The sequence below is a fragment of the Phalacrocorax aristotelis genome, chromosome W (genome assembly GCF_949628215.1).
Source record: "Phalacrocorax aristotelis chromosome W, bGulAri2.1, whole genome shotgun sequence".
NCBI lineage: Eukaryota > Metazoa > Chordata > Aves > Suliformes > Phalacrocoracidae > Phalacrocorax > Phalacrocorax aristotelis.
In genome coordinates, this window is record NC_134310.1 from 25746644 (window position 1) to 25767645 (window position 21002).

General features: G+C 40.1%; 1 protein-coding gene across 1 annotated transcript; it reads left to right on the plus strand.

Moving 5' to 3' along the window:
• Window positions 1–5716: 5716 nt before the first annotated feature.
• Window positions 5717–18456, plus strand: LOC142049451 (small glutamine-rich tetratricopeptide repeat-containing protein beta-like). The gene is made up of 7 exons (XM_075077188.1): window positions 5717–5751; window positions 6368–6467; window positions 9498–9602; window positions 15716–15854; window positions 15944–16006; window positions 17808–17845; window positions 18089–18456. Exons 2-7 carry the CDS (start codon window positions 6379–6381, stop codon window positions 18174–18176), a joined length of 522 nt encoding a protein of 173 aa, XP_074933289.1. The 5' UTR covers window positions 5717–5751; window positions 6368–6378; the 3' UTR covers window positions 18177–18456.
• The last annotated feature ends 2546 nt before the right edge of the window (window positions 18457–21002 follow it).

Sequence of the window (21002 nt, forward strand, 5' to 3'; positions counted from 1 at the left end):
CAGAGATCGGTCCCAAGGCTCGATAGCTATGCGTGGCAGGGTATGTGGGAAAGTATGGGCAAATGCCTAAGACGGTGGGCACCCCCCGTGGTGTGGGACTTCACCCCTGAACAAGTGCAGAATCCTGAAAAATTAGTAGAACATGTGGAGGAAGTATGTTGTCACCCTGGCAATGCCAGAGAGATACAAATCACTGCCATGTGCTGGGGTCTGGCTTATGCCTATCGGGCCCTATTTAACACTATTCAGTACCCCCAAGGGAAAGAGAAGGGAGCTACTCCAACCCCCGTGACAAGCACTGCGGCCACTCAAACCCCCATGATAGACTCTGCAGCTACTCCAACCCCAGCGACAAGCACTGTGGCCACCCAACCCCCTACGACAGATACTGCAGCTACTCCAACCCCAGTGACAAGCACTGCGGCCACCCAACCCGTCGCGACAGATACTGCAGCTACTCCAACCCCAGTGACAAGCACTGCGGCCACCCAACCCGCCACGACAGATACTGCAGCTACTCCAACCCCAGTGACAAGCACTGCGGCCACCCAACCCGCCACGACAGATACTGCAGCTGCTCCAACCCCGGTGACGAGCACGGCGGCCACTCAAACCCCCACGACAGGCACTGCAGCTACTCAAACCCCAGTGCCAAGCGTTGCAGCTAAACCAGAGGACCAACCTGTGCCAGTATCAGTCGCCCCTATACGCAAGAAGAAATCATGGAAGAGAAGGTCAACTCGTTTAGAAAGAGATTTCGAGGAACCAGGGCCATCACGAGAAGAGGAGGAGGAGGAGGAACCATGTGTACAAGAAACGGAAACTACCCGATCTCTATCCTTGAGTGAGTTGTGGGATATACGGAAAGATTTCGGGCGTCATTCAGGTGAACACGTTATCACCTGGCTGCTCCGATGCTGGGATAATGGGGCCAGTAGTTTGGAATTAGAGGGGAAGGAAGCCAAACAACTGGGATCCCTCTCTAGGGAAGGGGGTATTGATAAAGCAATTGGAAAAGGAACACAAGCCCTCAGCCTCTGGAGGCGGCTCCTGTCCACGGTGAGAGAGAGGTATCCCTTCAAAGAAGATATTGTATTTCGCCTAGGAAAATGGATGACCATGGAGAAAGGCATTCAGCATCTAAGGGAATTAGCTGTGCTTGAGGTGGTTTATGGTGACCTGGATGATCAACGGTCATCCAAAGATCCAGATGAAGCTGAGTGCACATGACCCATGTGGCGGAAGTTTGTATGGAGCGCACCATCCTCGTATGCAAACTCATTGGCAGTGATGTCCTGGAAAGATGACGAGACACCAACGGTGGCTGAGTTGATTGATAGACTCCGGGAATATGAAGCGAATCTCTCTTCCTCACTCGTCTCTGCTGTTGAGAAACTGTCCCGAGAGTTCCAGCAACTCAAAGAAGATATGTCCTACTCCCCACCAGTACGGACCAGTATCTCAGCCATTAGGAGTAATCGTCCCTTGGCTCAAGAGAAGGGATACACACGACGGGGCACCCTATGGTTTTACCTGCGTGATCACGGAGAGGACATGAAGAAGTGGGATGGAAAACCTACCTCAGCCTTAGAGGCACGGGTACGTGAGCTGCAAGGGAGAACAATTACTCAGGGGAGTTTCTCCAGGAGAGCTGCTGCCCCAGTTTCCCGTAAGCAATTCTCCAGACAGAGCAGCAGAAGTGCTGATGGCCTGACTGATCTTAACAGAGACACCCGTGATTCATATTTACAGGAAGTGAGTGATGAATACTATGATCAGGACTAGGGGGGCCCTGCCTCCAGCCAGGTGGAGGAAAGGGATAACCGGGTTTACTGGACTGTGTGGATCCGATGGCCTGGCACATCTGACCCACAGGAGTATAAAGCTTTAGTGGACACCGGCGCACAGTGTACCTTAATGCCATCAAACTATATAGGGGCAGAACCCATTAGCATTGCTGGAGTGACAGGGGGATCCCAAGAGCTAACTGTATTGGAGGCCGAAGTGAGCCTCACTGGGAATGAGTGGCAAAAGCACCCTGTTGTGACTGGCCCAGAGGCTCCATGCATCCTTGGCATAGAGTATCTCAGGAGAGGGTATTTCAAGGACCCAAAAGGTTACAAGTGGGCTTTTGGTGTAGCCGCCTTGGAGACGGCGGAAATTAAACAGCTGTCTGCCTTGCCCGGTCTCTCGAAGGACCCTTCTGTTGTGGGGTTGCTGAAGGTCAAAGAACAACAGGTGCCGATCGCCACCACAACAGTGCACCGGCGGCAATATCGCACCAACAGAGACTCTCTGATCCCCATCCACGGGCTCATTCGTCGACTGGAGAGCCAAGGAGTCATCAGTAAAACCCACTCACCCTTTAACAGTCCCATATGGGCAGTGCGGAAGTCTAATGGAGAGTGGAGACTAACAGTAGACTACCGTGGCCTGAACGAAGTCACTCCACCGTTGAGTGCTGCTGTGCCAGACATGCTAGAACTTCAATATGAACTGGAGTCCAAGGCAGCCAAGTGGTATGCCACAATTGATATCGCTAATGCATTCTTCTCCATCCCTCTGGCAGCAGAGTGCAGGCCACAGTTTGCTTTTACTTGGAGGGGTGTCCAGTACACCTGGAATCGACTGCCCCAGGGGTGGAAACACAGCCCTACCATTTGCCATGGACTGATCCATAATGCTTTGGAACAAGGTGGAGCTCCTGAACACCTACAATACATTGATGACATCATTGTGTGGGGCAATACAGCAGAAGAAGTTTTTGAGAAAGGAAAGGAAATAGTCCAAATCCTCCTGAAAGCTGGTTTCGCCATAAAACAAAGTAAAGTTAAGGGACCTGCACGAGAAATCCAGTTCTTGGGAATAAAATGGCAAGATGGTCGTCGTCAGATCCCCATGGATGTGATCAACAAAATAACAGCCATGTCTCCACCAACTAGCAAAAAGGCAACACAAGCTTTCTTGGGCGTTGTGGGTTTTTGGAGAATGCATATTCCAAATTACAGTCTGATCGTAAGCCCTCTCTATCAAGTGACCCGGAAAAAGAATGAGTTCAAATGGGGCCCTGAACAACAACAAGCCTTTGAACAGATTAAACGAGAAATAGTTGATGCAGTAGCTCTTGGGCCAGTCCGGGCAGGACAAGATATAAAACATGTACTCTACACCGCAGCCGGGGAGAATGGCCCTACCTGGAGCCTCTGGCAGAAAGCGCATGGGGAGACCCGAGGTCGACCCCTAGGGTTTTGGAGTCGGGGATACAGAGGGTCCGAAGCCCGCTATACTCCAACTAAAAAAGGATATTGGCAGCATATGAAGGGGTTCGAGCTGCTTCAGAAGTGGTTGGTACTGAGGCACAGTTGCTCCTGGCACCCCGACTGCCAGTGCTGGGCTGGATGTTCAGAGGGAACCTCCCCTCCACACACCATGCAACTGATGCTACGTGGAGTAAATGGGTTGCACTGATCACCCAGCAGGCTCGAGTAGGAAACCCCAGTCGCCCAGGAATCTTGGAAGTGATCATGGACTGGCCAGAAGGCAAAGATTTTGGAATATCACCAGAGGAGGAGGTGACACATGCTGAAGAAGCCCCACTCTATAACAAACTGCTAGAAGGTGAAAAGCAGTATGCCCTGTTCACTGATGGGTCCTGTTGCCTTGTGGGAAAGCACCGGAGATGGAAGGCTGCTGTATGGAGTCCTACACGACAAGTAGCAGAAACTGCTGAAGGAGAAGGTGAATCGAGCCAGTTTGCAGGGGTAAAGGCCATCCAGCTGGCCTTAGACATTGCTGAACAGGAAAAGTGGCCAGTGCTCTATCTCTATACTGACTCCTGGATGGTGGCAAATGCCCTGTGGGGCTGGCTACAGCAATGGAAGCAAAGCAACTGGCAGCGCAGAGGCAAACCCATCTGGGCTGCCACATTGTGGCAAGATATTGCTGCCCGGGTAGAGAACCTGGTTGTAAAGGTACGGCATGTGGATGCTCACGTCCCCAAGATTCGAGCCACTGAAGAACATCGAAACAACCAGCAGGTAGATGAGGCTGCCAAGATTGAAGTGGCTGAGGTGGATCTGGACTGGCAGCATAAGGGTGAACTATTTCTAGCTCGGTGGGCCCATGACACCTCAGGCCATCAAGGGAGAGATGCAACATACAGGTGGGCTCGTGATCAAGGGGTGGACTTGACCATGGACGTTATTGCGCAGGTTATCCACGAATGTGAAACATGTGCTGCAATCAAGCAAGCGAAGCAGGTAAAGCCTCTGTGGTATGGGGGACGATGGCTGAAATATAAATATGGGGAGGCCTGGCAAATTGACTATATCACACTCCCACAGACCTGCCAAGGCAAGCGCCATGTTCTCACCATGGTAGAAGCAACCACTGGCTGGCTGGAAACATATCCTGTCCCCCACGCCACTGCCCGGAACACTATCCTGGGTCTCGAAAAACAAGTCCTGTGGCGACATGGCACCCCAGAGAGAACTGAGTCAGACAACGGGACTCATTTCCGAAATAACCTCATAGACACCTGGGCCAAAGAGCACGGCATTGAGTGGGTGTATCACATCCCCTATCACGCACCAGCCTCTGGGAAAATCGAAAGATACAATGGACTATTAAAGACTACACTGAGAGCAATGGGGGGTGGAACATTTAAACACTGGGATACACATTTAGCAAAAGCCACCTGGTTAGTCAACACGAGGGGATCTGCCAGGCGAGCTGGCCCTGCCCAATCAGAATCCTTACGTACTGTGGAAGGGGATAGAGTCCCTGTAGTGCACATAAAAAATATGCTGGGCAAGAAAGTCTGGGTTATTCCTGCTTCCAGCAGAGGCAAACCCACTCGTGGGATTGCGTTTGCTCGAGGACCTGGGTGCACTTGGTGGGTGATGCGGGAGGATGGAGAAGTCCGGTGTGTACCTCAGGGGGATTTAATTTTGAGTGAAAACAGCCAATGAACTGAATAATATGCTGTTAATCGCTATATGATGTTGTATGTCATCACTACTATGGTTGCATCAATGGAATGTTATCATGGTGGGAATCTCCCAATTAATAATAATAGCCAATGAACCTTCAATGGAACCAGGCAAAGTGCAGCGGTGATGGAACAAGGACTGACATGCAACAACCTGACCCCACGCACACCGCCTCTCTGAAGGACTCTTACAAGAGATGAAATCCAAAGTCATGGACTAAATGAACTCAATGGACATTCCACAGGCATTCTACAGGGGTGTTCCATAGACTAGTGGAATGATAAATGAAAATCTGTATAGAGATATATATATATATTGTTAAAGGATGAGAAGATGGATAGGGATTATTGAATTTGTACTGAATAGTATGGGACCTGAGCATGATGTCAATGATATGGAATAAGGGGTGGATACTGTCATGGTTTCAGCTGGGATAGAGTTAATTTTCTTCACTCTAGCTGGTATAGTGCTGTGCTTTGAAATTAGCAGGGGAAAAAAAAAAAATCCTGTTGAGATAACACACAGATGTTTAGGCTGTTGCTGGGTAGCGCTTATACTAGTCAAGGACATGTCCAGCCTCCCATGCTCTGCTGGGTGCACAAGAAGCCAGGAGGGGAGGGGGCACAGCTAAGAGAGCGGATTCAAACTGACCAAAGGGATATTCCATATCATGTAACGTCATGCCCAGTATGCTACCTGGGAGGGGCTGGCCGGGGGAGGGAGGGAGCAATCGCGGCTCGGGGATGGGCAGCGTCGGTCGGTGGGTGGTGAGCGGCTGTATCGTTCGTGTTTCTGCGTTTTTTTTCCCTGTCTTCCCTTTCCTTCCTTTTCCCTTTTATTATATTAACATTATTGTCATTATTATCATAATCATTTATCATCATCATTTTATTGTAATCATTAAACTGTGCTTATCTCAACCCACAAGTTCTTTTGCTCGTCCGATTCTCTTCCCCATCCCACAGGGGTGGGGGGGGATGTGAGCGAGCGGCTGCGTGGTGTTCAGTTGCCAGCTGAGGCTGAACCACGACACTATATTAGAGTGGAACCGCAATTACAATTACACTTCTCAACAATGTGATCTTTGCTTAACACCAAAAACTATCAGGGAAGTGTGAAATAGCAAGATGAGAAGGGGAAGGTTTATGTGGTGGACTACAATGTACATAATAAACTTTACAGGCATAGTAGATATTTTTATTTGCATTATTCAATGCCAATTCCATTTAAATGAATGTATCTCCAAAAGGTACAGTCATAACTGCCTTATAATGCTGTTTATTTATGCATAAATGCTATAATGTGGCTGCTCTGTTTCTTTCAAACATAGTGCTGTGTCTTTTAACTACTTAAGAGCTTTTTATAATTTATTTCAGGTAACAGTCATATGAAAGAAGAAAATTATGGTGCCGCAGTGGATTGTTATACCAGGGCTATAGAACTGGATCCAAACAATGCAGTCTATTACTGCAACAGGTAAAACCAAAATAATATGCACTTTTCATTCCCGAACTTCATGAACGTTATTTTAAAGATAAGTTGTGAAGTAGATCAAAACAACATGAAGCTAGAAAAACCTGCAATTCAGACATTTATTTTGTTAAATTTGTAACAGATTTAAAGGAAAAGTGAGCTAATTCATCTTATCTGTATCAGTTAAAGGTGTAATATGGGCTTTAAAATTACTTGTAGCACCTTGAGATCAGGTTTTTGTGAGTTAGGATGTCTATGTTAAATTATAACTTAGGCTGTTGTTTCCAGCCTATTGAGTAGCAAGAGCCTTTTTTTGGTCTTCTAGTGACTCAGCTGCCATCTCTATCTCCCTTAGTATTGACTTTCCCTGGAAAGCATATAATCAGTGTGGGTATATGATTTTGGAGATTTCAAGCATTGTATAAATACTCAGCATTTTTATGCATGACCTTTTGAAAAATAACAAGACTGTTGTAGTTTCACTGTATAATCAATTCTTCACCATAGTGCTGACATGGGACCAGAGGAAGTCTGGAAGGGCATGTTAGCCCAGTAGCAGCAGTATGCTCTTTCAGTATACTGCCCTGAAGACCAGCATAAGAACAAAGGCAGTATGGTCTATGAGCCCTACTGGAACTGGCCTGCCTCTAGAGCCCATCTGCTCTACACTTTTCAGTGCCTCTGTTACCAGAAGGGTTTACTAACTTAAGCACAATCTGGCCTTGTGGCACTGTACCCAGTGGTTTTTTTTTTCCATTTTTAGAGCTGTGCTTCCATTACGTCAGAGTTTAGTTTGTAATAAATAAAAGTGTTTGAGTCAGTGTTCCGTGGCAAGCATAAAGAGAACGGGAATGCACAGTTTGCTAATATTTTACATCTTTAAGACGGTAGTTCAAAGTGTAAATCATCTATTTTCCTTGAGAAAACTGACCACATGTGATTTTAATTATCAAATGGTAATATAAGTCCTGATTCAAAAGCCTCCCAAAATCACTGAATCGGGCTTAAGCACCAAATCTGTAATTGGCAAAAGACTGGAAATACTTCACTGTGTGCTACATTATCGCATATTACATTTGTGAGGACCAAAATTAATCTTGATGTTAATGTGCACAGTATTGTACAAAGTTATTTAAAAGAAGACAGGCAGTTGCTTGGAGTTTTGAGGGTAATGTGGTATCTGAATAAACGTAAGCCTTTTTCTTAAGCCAGTATGGAAGCAATGGAGAATTATTGCCTTCAACAGTAATGCTTTTTACTCACAGCGGTGGAAAAAAGAGAGAGCTGAGATGCCCTTGAAGTTTTAACTGGCTATATAATTTTTTTGTAAACATGGAAAAACATTTTCTGTTCAAACACATGCAAGACTAAGCATTGTGCCCAGTTTTTATCCATACATCTTCACTGGCATCTGTGGAGTTGGACAACTGTTAAGTAGCCTGAATATTTAAAAGATGCAAGTAGTCTCATTCAGAAGAGATTTTAATCAAATTCAGAAAAAACATGCAATTTGGAGGTTATCACGGGAGAAAGGATTGAATACAGTGATGATTGTAGCATCTAGCATTTCTAATAAAAATGCTTTATACAGTGGAATTATTGTCATTTCTACGATAGCTTGATACAAAAATTCGCGGATACTATCTTTCAAAGTCCGAACCTCCCCGTAAGAGGAAGCGGAGTATCCAGAAAGTTCCCGAAATAAAACTCAATAGCAACAAAGTCACTATTAAGCAGGCATCCTTTATTACAGCGCTGGGCAGCACTGGGGATTGATCCACCATGAGTGCTCCAGTGATTCAGTAAACTTCCAAAGATTATATACTATAAAGTCATACATATTAATGAGATTCACGAGGATTCATTAACATATGTAAAAGCTCAAGCTGCATGCATAGTTGTCTTTTTAGTGGTCTTTGGGAGTCCTCCAGTGGTCTCTGATGGTCTTCCTCACCTGTCCGCTGGCTGAACTTTGGGTTTCCTTTGCCCATATATAGTCATTGAATGAGCTCTTCGGTCCTTTAGCCTTGGACTGTCACAAGGGGTTGATTTAAACTAGTTCCTCGAGTGCTTATCTCGGCACTGGTGTCCTGAGTCTCTGTTATCAATGAATTTACGAGCTTATTCACTATCTTTTTAATCCTGTCTGGCACCAAGTTGCATTCTTCAAAACCCTGAAACTATCTTTGCAAGGGAGGAAACCACAAGAGAACAAGGATGCTTACAATAAGGACTAAGTCAAGGACTGTCAGGGGTTTAGTTCTTTCAAGCTTTTTAATCAAGGAAGAACAAATTAGTGTTTTGAGGCCTTTTAAGCAGGTAAAATTTTGAGTACTAATCTGTTCCAATGTCCTTTTTAACTTGGGCAAGTCTTTAGTCTTATTGTATAAATGTCCACAACATTTAGTATTTCTCTGGTATAGAGATGCAATTTTAATTTAGTAATTCAGAGATTATTGAGAAATGTTATCCCAACCTGCAAGCATGAGTTGCCTGATAAAAAATTAAATAGGGAAAAATCACAGCATTTCTTTGAGCAGCAGTAAAACTATATTTCTTACTGGAAAAGCGCAATTGTATAAAATAATTCTATTTAATCTACTTCTTGCAGTAGGTTTTGTGATGTATTTTGTGCATAGTCATGTGCTGGCTCTAAAACAGTTCCTTAGAATTACTTATCCTTTATGTCTTCAAAGGTGAGTGTGTGTTCTCCAAAGCCCTTGTCTAGCAATGCATTTAAGCACATACGTAATTCAGAACATTTGCTTGTCCTGCGTAATTGAGGAAAGCTGAGGCATTGCCTAAATAGTGAATGAAAAGTCAGTAAGATTAAACAAGTCTAAGGTTAGTCATGGACATGTGACTATCTAAGCTGGATTTTGTTTGGTTCTTAGGTTTTTTGGGGAAGGGGTGTTGTGGTTTGGGTTTTTTTTGCTGTTATTGGTTGGGATTTTTGTTGTTTTGTTTGTTTGTGTTTTTTTGTGGTTGTGTTTTCTTTTTTTTTCCCCCCAAAGCTCTGTCTCTTCCTCTTAGGGCTGCTGCTCAAAGTAAGCTCAACAACTACAGTGAAGCAATAAAGGATTGTGAGCGCGCCATAGCAATAGATCCAAAGTACAGCAAAGCATATGGGAGAATGGGGTAAGCTAATACAAATCTGAGTAAATGCTGAAGACCCAAGTGTAAGTCACCATAGGTTTTCAGAAATAAGTGGAACTATGTTGTTTTACTTAGCTGATATGCTTGTTCTGAAAGTGTAGCAATTTTCTGAAGATGACCCTATCAGGCTGTCAGCTTTAAGTTTTATATAGGTAGTTGATCTCAGTATTTTCATATCGGATTTTGTCAGTTTGCTTTTTTCCTTTCAGTTTAGCTGCAAGAAAAAAAAGCTTTAACTTTACAAATTTAGTTTATGAAGTCATGCTGTGTTTTTCTACCTCCTACCTAGTTATGAGTAATAAAATTTCTGCAGTTGGAACAGGGAATCTGTTAATGATGCTGTTAGAGAATAGGATAGTAAAAGTATTGAGGCTTCACACTAGCAGGAATAGAGGCTTAATTTTTCTGTTCAGTAACTCTCAGGAAGCAGATATTTTAGCAAGACTAAGCTATGTCACTTAGTAGTTTTTCTGAGTCATGTCTGTGAGCTTAGCAGTATTGCCCCTTTAGGTGGTGGGTGTGATTAAGTGCTATCTGAAAAAAAATGACGTCAGCAATGTTCCCCTGAATGGGCTATCTACTTGAGTGAAGGGCTGTTCTTCTGATATGTGTAGCTTTGCTTCTTCAATAATCAAACATCTTGTGGGTGTGGGCTGAAGGCTGCTTAAGGCTTTTGAGGTTATATCTATACTAGTAAATTAAAAAATACTTGGGATTGTTCTTTGGGGTCAGCTGGCACAAAATGGCCCATGTCCGTATTATTAAAATCTAGTTTGCAGTATGGAGTGACCACATCCAAACTGCTAAATTGCTAATTGCTAAATTGCCTTGGTCTATCTTAAATTCTGAACCATGCCCCAAAATTGTATGAGACAATACTTTTTGGCCTGGGACAAAGTCATGCCAGGGGGCGTTTTATTTAAGATCAATGATGATGGAATGCTATCCCTTGAAAACTTTCCCTGATACAGTTTATTTTACCGGTACAAATGTAGCCTGACAGGCTTAATTCACTTTGAAATTTTAGGGCCTGTTGAATTGGTTTTGTCCTATTTAACTCTGTTCAGATTGTTTCTTCATATAGCACAACCCAAGATCCCCCAATTTCAGTGAGACGGAGGGAAGCTACAGGCTGATTTAATTGAAAATTTGAGGTTATTTTAGTTTTGGGTGTAAGACCACTCTGCCTTTCGATAAACATTGTGATTGTTCTCAGGCAATGTCATGGTTTTAGCTGGCATAGTGCTGTGCTTTGGACTTAGCATGAAAACAATGTTGATAACACACCGATGTTTTAGTTGTTGCTGGGTAGTGCTTTTACTAGTCAAGGACTTTTCCAGCTTCCCATGCTCTGCCAGGTGCACAAGAATCCGGCAGGGGAGGGGGCACAGCTAAGAGAGCAGATTCAAACTGGCCAAAGGGATATTCCAGATCATGTAACGTCATGCCCAGTATGTTAACTGGGAGGAGCTGGCTGGGGAAGCAGGCAGCAATCACAGCTCGGGGACAGGCAGCGTCGGTCGGCGGGTGGTGAGCAGTTGCATCGTTTGTGTTTCTTTTTTTTTCCCTTTTTTCCTTTTCCTTCTTATTATATTATCATTATTGTTATTATTATAATACTCATTATTATTATAATTATTATTTTATTGTAATTATTAAACTGTGCTTATCTCAACCTACAATTTGGGTTTTTTTTGCCTTTGCTCTTCTGATTCTCTTCCCCATCCCACAGGGGTGGGGGGGGAGTGAGCAAGCGGCTGCGTGGTGTTTAGTTGCCGACCGAGGCTGAACCACAACACCAACCTAAATGATTCTATGAGTCTATAATAAATTCCGATGGGATTCTATGATAAATGCACATGAGAATTTTGTGCATGAAACTAATCAACCATTATTCATTAACTCACACAGGTAACTGAACAAAAGCAAAACACAGAAAAGGATAGGAGCATATTTTTGTCATGAAGAAAATATTCTGTCTGTTGTACAGTCCAGCTCCTCACAGGGGACCTACAAGTTATGTTTAAAAAAAATCCTGGGAACTATATTCTTAACAGTGGATAAACAAATTGTGACCTCACTGGCAACATTGTTTTTAAAGCTTACAGTTTTCTTGCTGATTCATCCCTGTACATTCATTATAGCAACTGTTTTCTCTCCAGTGTTTTAATTGATTAAAATAGTTTTATTATACTAAGAACAATCGTGTCCCACTTGTATTTAGTTTGGATTTTGCTACTTGTCAGATCTGATTAATGGATGCCAGTCAAGTCCAAAAGTTTGGTTTTTCCTGTTCTGTCAGTTGGTCTAATTAAAGATAGCACCTCTTCTACAAATCTTGTCTCACTCTAGGCCTGTTAGACTAATAGATTGTACTTTAAGTACAGAGTTTTTGTTTGCAGAAAATCTACCATGAAACATTTTTAGGAGAGTTCAAAAAACAATCCTTTTGATTGTCCTTCATCTGTAAAATAGGGTTTACGATAAAAGGTAGCTTTAGTTTGGGAAACATAATAACTATTTTTCAGAATCTGTTAAAACAGTTGTAGATTTTTTTACCATAAAAGATTTATAATTTTAGGTGTAATTAAAGGAGAATCAGTTTGTCTTCCCCATTTCTCTTCTTTATGAAGTCTTCAGTTCACTTCGGTTATTTTTTCCCTTTCTTCTCCCCACCTAACAGATATAAATGACATAGTTGTGAGTGTTAAGAGATGTTCTCTTTGTTTTAGTATTTTACCCCTTCTCCTTTGAAGAAACAAAATATAAAATATAAAAGATTACTAGCAGAACTGAAAACCATTATAGACATTTTTCATTTTCCTGGGGGAAGAATGCTTTCAGAGTGGCTTTTTAAAATCTAAAATAAACAATTTCAGTTATATCTCTCCTAAATTCTAAGACGTGAGAGTAGCAAACAACGGAGCTAAAATATATATTTTAATGTTTTAATCTACAGGTTTCATCTACTAATTTCTTCCATCAAAATGATATTTTAATACAAGCCTTACATGGCCAATATGCGTAATGTGCTAAGTCAGTAAGGATATATTGACTTTCCAGGCCACAAAGGTGAAAAAGATGTGTATTAACTTCTTTCCATGCCTGCAAACAAGCAAAAGCTCTCAACAGAGTGTTGTGGTTTAGCCCCAGCCAGCAACTAAACCCCACACAACCACTCGATCACTCCCCCACCGGTGGGATGGGGGAGAAAATCAGAAGGGTAAAAGTGAGAAAACTCACTGGTTGAGATAAAGACAGTTTAATAATTAAAATAAAACAATAATAACAACAAAAATAATGTAATAAAAAGGAAAATAACGAGAGAGAGGCGAAACCCGGGGGGGAAGGGGGAATCTAGAGCTGTAATTATTCTTTATTATGATTTCTATAAACAAAATATTTTAAATAATTTACTTTGTTAAACGAAGGTTGAGAAAATGCATAGATTCTGATTAAGCATTCTGTTAACAACATAGCAGAGTTCACAACTGAGCATCATGACAGCATCAACGCAACATATTTTTCATTAACATATTGCAAAGTGTTGTGATTAGACAGTGTACATTCAGATTAAACAGACACACAACTTTGGCAAGAAAGCCCTTTGAATTTGCACAGAAAATATTTCAGCAAGGAAAAAATAGCCTTGTTCTTTATTGTTGGTGAGACAAATGCACTTAAATCTAAATGCAGGTGGCACAGACATCTATCAATTAATGGAAAAACATTCAGTGTAAATTAATGGAAAAACATTCAGTGTAAAATACAGTTGCTGTTATGAGGCCCTTAGGGCACTGCTTTCCAAACTACGTATAGTGGTTCGTCTTTATCTGAAGTTAAAAATTATTGTAATAATTTCTTATACCCATTTCATTTGCTGTAAAAGTAAATGAAAGTAAATGAAAGTAAAAGTTCATTCTTCTTCTTATACCCATTTCATTTGCTGTAAAAGTAGAAGTGTTTAAATTAAAACTTTATCTCACTTCTGTAGATTTGAGAGTGCAGTTATGATGCTGTGGCTATTATACTGCATGATAGCTCATCTCACTGTACTGTCCAGATCTCCTTGCTCCAAAGGCATTTAACCTGTGGTTCCAAACATGGCAGTCCCTAAGAAATTCAACCTTAAATATCATTGAGCCATCACTGAAGCTAGGAATTCACGTATTGTTAGGTCTTGTTTTTACGTGACTGAGATTTTTTCACAGAAAATAAAATGACAAGGAAAAAGTAAGGAATTTAAGTGTGCACATATATACAACAGTGTTGCTAGAAACTACTAAGAGATTTGGATTGTCAGTGTTAGCCCCTTGTAAGAAATATTGATGGTTGGAATAGAGATGAGGAAGCCATAAAATGTAAAATACATACATAAATAAAAGAGCGAGCGGCTGCGTGGTGTTTAGTTGCCGACTGAGGCTGAACCACGACAGGCAATCAAACTTTTTTTTATTGTGTGGTTGTTTTGATAGAGGACATATTTTGAGCAGCAGGTTGTTGCTTAACTCGGATATAATAATATATTTGGCATACATAGGTTAAATGAGGAAACAGTGCTTTTTTTAGTAATAACAAAAAAAACCAAGTGCAGAAACCACCTTCTCAACAAAAAATACTTATGAGAAAGCTGTTTTCTGACCACATTATGCAGGTATATTAGTTTTTCAAAGGATTTGACAGAAACTCTGTATATATCACAGAAAGAAGTAGAAGTGCCAGAGAAATATGCAGAGATGGGAGCCATGTAGACAGTTAGGGATGCTTACAGCATGACCCTGAGAAAGCACTTGTCTGGGTAGGTGGTGGTCCTGGAATTGTGAGCAAAGAAAGTGTCACCCGCTGTTCTGACTTGTACTGTGTTCCAATAAGAAAATTTTACATACTTTCAGAAAAAAGCAACCAAAAGCCACGGTTGCATCACAGAAATACCTGATTGCATTTTTCATCTGGTCAGAAACTATTCTGGCAAATTAATGGCCCAACAAGGAGTATGTTATGGGAGTAACTGTATTAAGGGAGAAAACATTACTATTGCATATATTCCTCCAGGAGCGTTGCTGGAGTCTCCTGGAGTTTCATGCTGTTATTGAGTTCATTTTCACTGAGAATAATGACTGTGACTGACTAACACACTGAGCGCTCTTGCCTGAGATAAAAGACTAAGGTCTGTTAGTGGGCATTAGCACAGACTTATCAACCCAGTCTGTGTAGCTCAGCACATACTAAAGGGAGACTGGAGTACTGAATAGCTGAATGTGGGTTATACAGATCTTTCACAAAATATGGAAAAGATCAGTTTAGTTTTATGGTCAGCATAAATTGAAAATACAGTAGAAGACAGGATTGAAACTGCAACCAGATGGACTTCTGGAATAGCTCAAAGAAAGGTGATGTTTTAAATGTAGTAGCTAATAAAATCTGAAAACAAATACTGTTTCAAAAGTAGTAGATAATCTGTTCTGTGCTCTCCTGAGCTGCTGGAGAAGAATATTTTTCAAAACATTAGGCAGACTTCCCTGATACAAGGGTTTCTTACAGAGTCTTACAGATGTTACTACTATCCTGTATAACTCATTTGTCATGCTGTTGAAGTAGAAGATCCAAGAGGAGAATCTTGCACTGATCCTAAGACAAAAATCTGTTATGCTGAAACTTATGGTTCCAGTATTTGGTTTCTTGAGGCTGCAGTATCTTCACCCTACTTACCTATGTACCCTTGTGAATAATCTCTTGGATCAAAAGGACTGGAGGACATTTAGAGGAATTCCTGAGCTTATGCGAAAAGTCATGTATGCTGGATCCAGCTTGCACTCTCAAATACAGACTAAATCACTTGATGATGCCAAAGAGTTTTTAATGAAACTTGCTTATATATGGAACAGGCAATGCAAGATGAGTTATTGAGGGTTCATCTGTTCTGCAAAAATAAGGGCTTACACTAAGCAATAGTAGCACAAGAGCAAAACTTGCTTTAACTTAGTGCTCAAGCTAAAAATTAGTTGTGAGATACTGTTTTACTTGGAACAGAAAATGTATCATTATCTTTTGATGGTCATTTATGTTCTAACCGGGATTTCTTTATTTCACATTAGGTTGGCTCTGACCTCAGTGAATAAATATGAAGAAGCAGTTGCAAGTTACCAAAAAGCACTGGATCTTGATCCAGAAAATAACTCTTATAAGTCAAATTTGAAAATAGCAGAACAGAAACTAAGAGATGTGTCTAGTCCTGTAAGTTAGCCCTGCATCTATTTAAATAAACAGCAGTTTTAACTGGAATTTTGTAGGTAAACTTTTCTTCAATTGTAATTTTTTTGTAGACTGGAACTGGCCTGAGTTTTGACATGGCAAGCTTGATAAACAATCCTGCCTTCATTAGTATGGTGAGTATATTTCAAGCTTTACATTATATTGTTTTTAAAACTGAAGTTTTAAGAACAATTCTTGTTTAATAACAGAAGTTATTTTAATGCTTATTATAATGGCAATGGTTTCATTATACTGCATTTAAACTTTTCTAAGTCACTCAAACCAAGAGTGAAGCATAAATCTCCTATAATGCCTGTCTTATTTCCAATTGATTCTATCCTACTTATGAACAACAACATGTACAGATTAGCTGTGCTGTTTTTATAGATGCATGAGTAGCAAAACACTTGTCAACAGCATGGTGTAAAAATATCTCTTCTATTCTCTGCATAGTTAACAATAAATGCAAAGAAATCACCTCTTAAGCAAATAGCAAACACACAGTGCTTTCCTTTACTTCCAGTACAATGGCAAATTGTGGTTTTGTCCCTCAGTAGTTTTACCTCCATGCATGGCTTTCTTAGCCAATTTGTATGAATTAACTCTGAAGAATAGAATTTGGAGAAAAAAATTTTAAAAATGCTTATTTCCTTTGAGAACTCAGTTAAAACTTTACTACCCATCTGGCAGCTTCATTAGGACAGGACATTTTAACCAGTGCTTCAGCATGGAAATGCACTGCATGCAAGAGATCAATACACCTGGTCTGATACTGTGGTCCAAATAATAGAGATGGTAGGAAAGGAAGAAGTGAATGAGTTCTCCAATGGCATTAGTGATTAAATAGCACTGGAACTCCATGTACTACTTCAATGGCCATGTGATTTATTCACAGTCTCCATCTCTTTAGTTTTGGTTTTGTTTAGTTTTGTTTTTAAGGAAAAAAGTTGGATAACTGTCTGACCTTGAGAAAGTTTTCTCCATTTTGGGCCCCTAACCTAGATCAGACTTGTTACTGATGGAAGAGAGAAAAAAATCCTATACTTCCCATAGAATTTACCTGAATTTGGCATTTTATATCCAACTGTAGACTAGAGAAAACAGTTGATTTTCTTTTGAGAGGTTGTATGGAAATATATCAATCAATAAAATTAATACTGTATATGTCTCGGTTTTGTAGTGCCTTTAATAAGATAGTGAATGAGCAGATACAGTGTTGTGCCTATTGGACTTGTATTCTTACAGACACTGATTTCCATAGGAAGTATGTTGCTAACTTTAAACCGTCACCTGGTTAGTTCTATGGTATCTGTCCATATACACCCTTACACTATGGTAAACACAATATAATTTTTGAGGTACCTTATGAATGAGAAATTTAAATAACCTCACGCTTACTACAAAATAAGAATATATGCAAGTTGAAATGGAAGATATATGTTACCACAAAATCAAGGTGCAAAATAAGTCCCCACTGGTTTACTCTGCAATATTTTGTGGTTGTAATCTTAACAGTTTTTACCCACTAGTAATAGTAATAATAGTTGAAAAACTGATTTATCTAGTCTGGGAATCAACAAAATACAGACTTTTCTCCTTTCACCCAATAGAAGACCTTTGTCCTTGGAAGCCTTAAGTTAATTTTTTTAAGTTTTCAGTACTGGGTTTTCATGTTTAATATCTTGTTGTCATATTTTTCATGTCTGACTCTGTAACCAGTATCTAAAATGTAACAAATTGTCTCAGCTTCAAATCCTTGAAATACTTTCCCGTAATAATTCTTTTTTCTGGAAACCATACATCTGTGTGCACATAGACTTAGCTTAATTTTGTAATACAATATTGAATACACTTTGTATGTTTTTTTTACATTTTCCTCAGTGATACCCAAGCAGTAAATACATTATAATTTCAGCTATATATTGTCTATTCTAGGCAGAAAGCTTAATGCAGAATTCTCAAGTTCAACAATTGTAAGTATTAAAATGGAGTACCATTAAAACAAATATCTTCAGGGGTTTGAATTAATAAAAGAAAAGGTGGATAGTACTTGTATTCCTGAAAATGTAATTTTATTTTTGCTTACTGTAACTAGAACTACTGCCGTTTATTCCTCTTAAAGCTTATTTCCTCCCAGTAATTCAACGAAGAATTACAGTTTATTGCTTACTGTAAAGGTCCCTGCGTACCCTAATACCAACACTGTGCTGTTTCAGGATGTCGGGGATGATGTCAAATGCCATTGGTGGCCCTGCTGCGGGTGTTGGTGGCCTGGTGGATTTGTCCAGCCTGATCCATGCATAAGTGTTATGAATTGCATAGTTTTAACTGTTACATTTGTAGAAGCATCATTGTGCACCGTCTATTTAAAAGGGATAGAGTCAAGCCAATTATATTGTGTCCTGTCCCCATTGTGTACCTGATTATAATTAAAATTGAGATCTTGAAGACTTGTTTTCCACTATCTTGTTTGCTTTCTACATTTCTACCAATTGAAATGACTGTGTGCTCAGTTTCACTTTCTGGTTCTTGTGCACTGTTTACTTTCTAAATGCCAGATATTAAAAACGTTCCTTTAAACCTTTAGGTACTCCTATGTGTGCTTTCAAATTGTGTTGATAAATTTATTACCGGATATCCCAGATACTAGTTAGAAAAGTTACAGATTTATTTAGCACAGGTTTCAACTGTTCTAAAGTTGACTCCTGACTGACCATGCTCTGGCATCCCTCCATTTGGACTAGGAAGGCTTCAGGGAACTCAGTATAAGAAGGAGACGAGTGGCTTTCACAAAAACCAGGACCCAAGTCTTTTATAATATAATAATGATAATCCATCTGGAAGAGTCTGCACAAAAACATAAAATTTGTTTATATGGCAAGATCTCTTAACAAGCGTACAATTTTACTTTTTTCAGCATTCTAGCCTGTTTCAAACTATTTTTAAGTTTTGCCCCTTCAGGGCAAGAGTAATTTATAATTCACATCACAGACAGGAGTATCCCCCACAAAATCAAGGGCTGTATTCACAAAAATCACGTGCTATGCCTAGATCTATGAAAATGGTGGCTTTCCTTCAACCTATACTGTAGTTTAAAGGAGTCTTGATAATTTGCTACTTGGGCGAAATGCAGAAGTTACAGAGAATGCCATGCCAGGCTATTCATGAAGTAATACGTTTTACTTACTTGCTTTTTCTAGTAAACCAGTATTATGCTTATCTTTTACATGGATTTAATCTCACCTATTAATTTTACTCTTAAACTACAACTGTTATGGAGATGGATCTGTCATTACTTCAGTCATACAGGTGTAATTGTATGCTTGCTTTCTATTACTGACATCTTGTTGGCTGTACAAGTTGGCAGCTGCATACTATATTTCTGGAAAAACTAGAACTTCAACTATAAGAGTAGTTATCTTAAACAACTAGAATGGATCCTCTCAAAAAGAAGGGAGCAAATCACTGGAGCAGATTTGTTGCCAAATTTTAGTTTTAGCAAGTAAGATAATACTTTATCCTCCATCTTATCAAGTAGAAGTAATAGTCCTAAAGAATGAAAATGAAGACCTGATGATAATCCTGTTTGGAGAGACACTAACTAGATAAAGTGGTAACACTACAGCTATCTTGCTGTATAGTCTTAATCAAGGTATCTTTAGTCTTAACTTTCATATAATGCAGCTTTCAGTTATATTAGGATATCCTGTTTTCTTACAAATGCTGCTTGTCAGTTGGTTTGGGGTTTTTTCCACTTGTTGATTTTACTTAAAACAGTTCAACACAGGGGGCAACAATTTGCACAACAGATACAGCAACAGAATCCAGAGCTCATAGAGCAACTGAGAAATCATGTCCGGAGCACATCTTTCAGTGGCAGCACTGAAGAGCATTCCTGACTTAAAGGAGGCATGTGAATTGGAGTGGTATATAACCCCAAAATGCATACCATAGTTAGTAGCAAAAGCACCACTGTAACTTCTGCTTGAATAGAAGACAGTAAATTGTTTGTGCATGTCTGCAAACAAGAATAAAACTGTTAAACAGACCTAGTGCACATAACTTGGAACATATTGTTTATGTATAGTTACTCCTCTGAATACACTAAATAGATTAAGTGGTTTATTAAAATCCCTAAGTACAAGTCATTTTCAGTACATGCATTAGATTGATCTCCAGGACTATTGAGTAGGGAGGAGTTTTGTAGTAGGCTGTTCTTGCGTAACAGCTTAATTCTAAAATCCTAGTGTAAAAGACACATTATTCTTATGGTGAAAATTGTTATGGCTGTACTCCCTGTCAAATATGCTATTGAAACAATAGGGCCATCTGATGTGCCCTTGTATAATGAGCATAAATCAGTGTTGGAGTATAGAATGTACCTAAAACTAATGCTTGAAAAGTCTATTTCTTTAAGCCTGTGAGGGGGCTGTCATTAGTAACACAAAATACTTTTCAACTTCATTTGGCAGGAGAGAGGGAGATGATTCCATATGAAGGAGTATCACAAATTGTAGAGAAAGAGAAAACACTAATCCTGAGAAGGATAATACACAGAAACCAAAATAGAACTTGGCTTGGGAAAGGAAATATTATTAAGAAGTTTTAGGTTTTTCTACTGCCATGTCTACCCTCAAATCAGGATGGTAGCCTTGGAGGTCAGCATTATGGCACTGTTTTCCTAGGCATGGAAAACTGTATTATATTCCATATGTGTGCAGTATTTAATATAAGCTTAAAATACTTAACTGCAATAAGCTAAAACTGATCCTGTGACTGTACAAATAATTACTACTGAAAATTTATCAAAAAATAACTGCCTTAGAAAGATTATCTTTCTATTCTTGTGTGGTAAATCATTGGCTTAAAAAATTAAGGTTTTTTTTAAAGTTTCATTACACATATCTATCTTAAGTGATGGTTATATGGCCAAGTTAAAGATTTTTCCAGTCTACAGCATTTCTCTTCCTACCCTGCTCAGGTGATCTTACTGTTTTAGAGACCACTGATTTTCTGTATTTTATTATGTTACCTTTTTAATTCTGGTTACTGTTCACACTGCTTTTTGCTACAAGGTACACTTGTTTTTACTCCAGGGAGGTTCTCAACACTCCCAATTTCCAATTTGTA

Coding starts and splice junctions, on each gene's coding strand:
- LOC142049451 (XM_075077188.1), top strand. CDS start 6,379: ATGAAAGAAGAAAATTATGGTGCCGCAGTGGATTGTTATACCAGGGCT. Junction 15,855..15,943: donor TAAGAGATGTGTCTAGTCCT/GTAAGTTAGCCC, acceptor ATTTTTTTGTAG/ACTGGAACTGGCCTGAGTTT. Junction 17,846..18,088: donor AATTCTCAAGTTCAACAATT/GTAAGTATTAAA, acceptor GTGCTGTTTCAG/GATGTCGGGGATGATGTCAA.